The sequence below is a fragment of the Gallinula chloropus genome (assembly GCF_964237585.1).
Source record: "Gallinula chloropus genome assembly, chromosome: 30".
Classification (NCBI taxonomy): Eukaryota; Metazoa; Chordata; class Aves; order Gruiformes; family Rallidae; genus Gallinula; species Gallinula chloropus.
In genome coordinates, this window is record NC_140115.1 from 1,276,155 (window position 1) to 1,279,473 (window position 3,319).

A 3,319-nucleotide genomic window follows, 5' to 3' on the forward strand; every position below is an offset into this window, starting at 1 on the left:
TGTCCCTTCCTGTGGGTTGTGTCTCATAGAGAGACAAGGCAAGGTGATTCTACTGCCCAACTCTGGTTTGATCAGGAGAAAGGACTCTGACAGACAGAAGGATTGCTCCCCAGACAAGGGAGGGAACATTACAAAGGACTTCAGTATATTTCCAAGTTAGTTCCAGAGACACAATGAAGGAGGACAGAGGGGATGGAGTACATGACAGCTACACCTGCTCCTCTGGTGGGAGCTGGGCTGGGCTCCTGGGATGGAGGGAGCTCACTGCAACCCAGCAGCCCTTACAAGAGACAGCTCTGCCCAGGAGCAGCTCCTCTGCCAAGCACACAGGGCTGGGGACACTGCCTGTAGGCACCGAGGGGAGACCTGTGAGGCTGAGAGAGCTGATGGATGCTGAGAGCTCACTGCAGGAGAAATCTCCACAGCACTCTCCCTGGTATGTCTGTGGGTGCAGGGCAATGCAGGTTCTGTTCCTGGAGGGATCTCCTAAAGCCGGGACATGGGGCAGTGTGTGGGGTGTGTCAGGAGGACAGGTTCTCTCTAGGAGCAGAAAGTGCTGCCTGGAAGGGATGCCCTTCTGCCCCATCAGAGGGACAGGTCAGGACAGCTGTCTTCTCCTGGGCATGGCTGCAGAGGTGTGAAGCAGCGTGTGCACCCAGGGGTGCCCAGGGCTGTCTGTGTGAGCACCGTCCCTGCACCCTGCGGCTGTGATCATGGGAGGGACTCTGCTGCTGCCAGGGTCAGCACTCAGCCTGCCTGCTGGGCTTTATACAAGCATAGAGACAGCAACTGTGGGTTGTAGGAGTGACCCAGGGAAGGTCATCATAAGGTCCTTCTGCTACAAGAAAAGGCTGCCTGGGTCAGCTTTGCTCCCAGCTGCAGCTGATCCTTGAGAAATTCCAAAGGGAACTTCAAGAACAACATCAAGGAAGCATTTTCTTGCCAGGCAGAGTCTTTGCTTTGACTTTTCCTCTCCTGTGGGCTGTGCTGAGTGTGGTGTATTAGAACTTATTTCTCCTCTCAAGAATGTCCACATCAGAGGATTTCCTGATCTCTGCACACACAGAGGTTCCCAGGGCAGTGCCCTGATGCCAGGAGGGGGTTGCAGAGCAGAGGTGAGCACAGGGCAGACTGGATCAGTTCTGTGAGCACAGAGCAGGATGTGACATGGGCAGAGAGAAGAAGCTCCAGGGACAGCTCCAGGCAGCAGAGACATTGTCAAGGAGGGAGAATAAAGAAGCTGCTCAACAAAATGCTCTGGCAATGTGGATTTGGGACGTCCCTGATATACCCCACAGTGCAGACACTGATGTTCAACAGGGAACACCAGAGTGTGATCAGAGAGCACCCAGCACAGGGCAGATGAGACCAGGGCTGATGGACAGACCAGCTCTCCCCACTCTGCACTCAGGGGAAGGTTTCACTGGCACTGCAGCAGCAATGTCAGGGAGTTCTGAAAGCAGAAACACTCTCAGGTACAGGCAGGTGAGAAAAAATACTTCAAAGCTCTGCTCTGCCCTTGGGTGAAACTGGAGTGAAAGTGCTGAAAAGCTCCTTCCTATCCACAGGGGATTTAGTCTGAGATCACACCATCCTTCAATTTACTGACTGCTGCCAGGCAGGACTGAGTTCTCCAGAGCCCACAGCTGACCCTCCAGCCAGCAGTGGCACGCTCGAGCCAGCACAAAGCAGACCTCCCAAAAGGGACCTGACAAAATTCTCCCTGAATACAGAGAGTCAACCTGAGGGCATTCCATAAGTAGTGGAAGGGATTTTCCTCAAGGAAAGATTCTCTAATTTCTCTCTGCCTTTTCCTCCTTGGACAGGTCTCCACACTTGATAGCAGCAGATGTCCAACAACAGCAGCTCCATCAGCCAGTTCCTCCTCCTGCCCTTTGCAGACACACGGGAGCTGCAGCTCCTGCACTTCTGCCTCTTCCTGGGCATCTACCTGGCTGCTCTCCTGGGTAATGGCCTCATCATCACCACCATAGCCTGTGACCACCACCTCCACACCCCCATGTACTTCTTCCTCCTCAACCTCTCTGTTACTGACCTTGGCTGCATCTCCACCACTGTTCCCAAATCCATGGCCAATTCCTTGTGGGACATCAGGGCCATTTCCTACACAGGATGTGTGACTCAAAACTTTTTCTTTTTGTGTTTGATTGCCACAGAGTTCTGTCTTCTCACTGTCATGGCCTATGACCGCTACGTTGCCATCTGCCACCCCCTGCACTACGGGACCCTCCTGGGCAGCAGTGCTTGTGTCCACATGGCAACAGCTGCCTGGGCCAGTGGGTTTCTCCATGCTGTGCTGCACACAGGCAGTACATTTTCACTGCCCCTCTGCCATGGCAATGCTGTTGACCAGTTCTTCTGTGAAATCCCCCAGATCCTCAAGCTCTCCTGCTCAGATGCCTACCTCAGGGAGATTGCAGTCATTGTGGTCAGTGCCTGTTTAGCTTTTGTCTGTTTTGTGTTCATTGTGGTGTCCTATGTGCAGATCTTCAGGGCTGTGCTGAGGATCCCCTCGCAGCTTGGACGGCACAAAGCCTTTTCCACCTGCCTCCCTCACCTGGCCGTCGTCTCCCTGTTTCTCAGCACTGCCCTTTTTACCTACCTGAAGCCCTCCTCCATCTCCTCCCTTTTTTTGGACCTGGTATTGGCATTTCTTTACACAGTGGTTCCACCAGCAGTGAACCCCCTCATCTACAGCCTGAGGAACCAGGAGCTCAAGGATGCCACGTGGAAACTGATGACTGGATGTTTCTAAGCAGCAATAAACTGCTCATCTTCTTCCCCATATCACTGCTCATATAACTCACATTAGGATCAGTCTTTATTTAGTATTTTAGGATTTTTAGGTGCTGTGGGGCTTTTACCTTCTATTTTTTCTCTGATGTAATAACACCTTCATCCCATTCCTCATGCAGTATCTCTGGTCTTGTTTGACTCAGACATGGCAGCAGAAGAAACACTCCCCTTCCCCTGTACCTGGCTCACCACCGGTCTGCCTCTTTCATCTCCCTCGTCATTCAGGTTTTTCCACTTCTCCTGACAGCACAGCCATGCCTAGGGACATCTTTTCAGTAGGCTGGATGGATGTATGCACTTTACTTTGACCACAGGATTCCACCTCCACTTTCTCTTTGTTCATTGAAATCCCAATCATCTCTCTGGTTTCTGCTTTGAGTTCCAAAGTGTTGATAAGTGACCTTTCTATGTATTTTATTAAAACTGTTCTGGGAGAGAATCTCCTCTGAAAGCTGACCCCCTTCACACGCTGCTTGGCTGTAGCAGGCAGCTGAGGAGAGAG

At 52.2% G+C, this 3,319-nt stretch overlaps 1 protein-coding gene across 1 annotated transcript; it reads left to right on the forward strand.

Annotated features, from left to right (window-relative positions):
- Positions 1–1,849: 1,849 nt before the first annotated feature.
- LOC311202444 (olfactory receptor 14A16-like) lies at positions 1,850–2,776 on the forward strand (the record flags this gene model as incomplete). Its single annotated transcript, XM_084277029.1, has 1 exon — positions 1,850–2,776. The coding sequence occupies one exon, from the start codon at positions 1,850–1,852 to the stop codon at positions 2,774–2,776; it is 927 nt and encodes a 308-aa protein (XP_084133155.1).
- Positions 2,777–3,319: the final 543 nt, after the last annotated feature.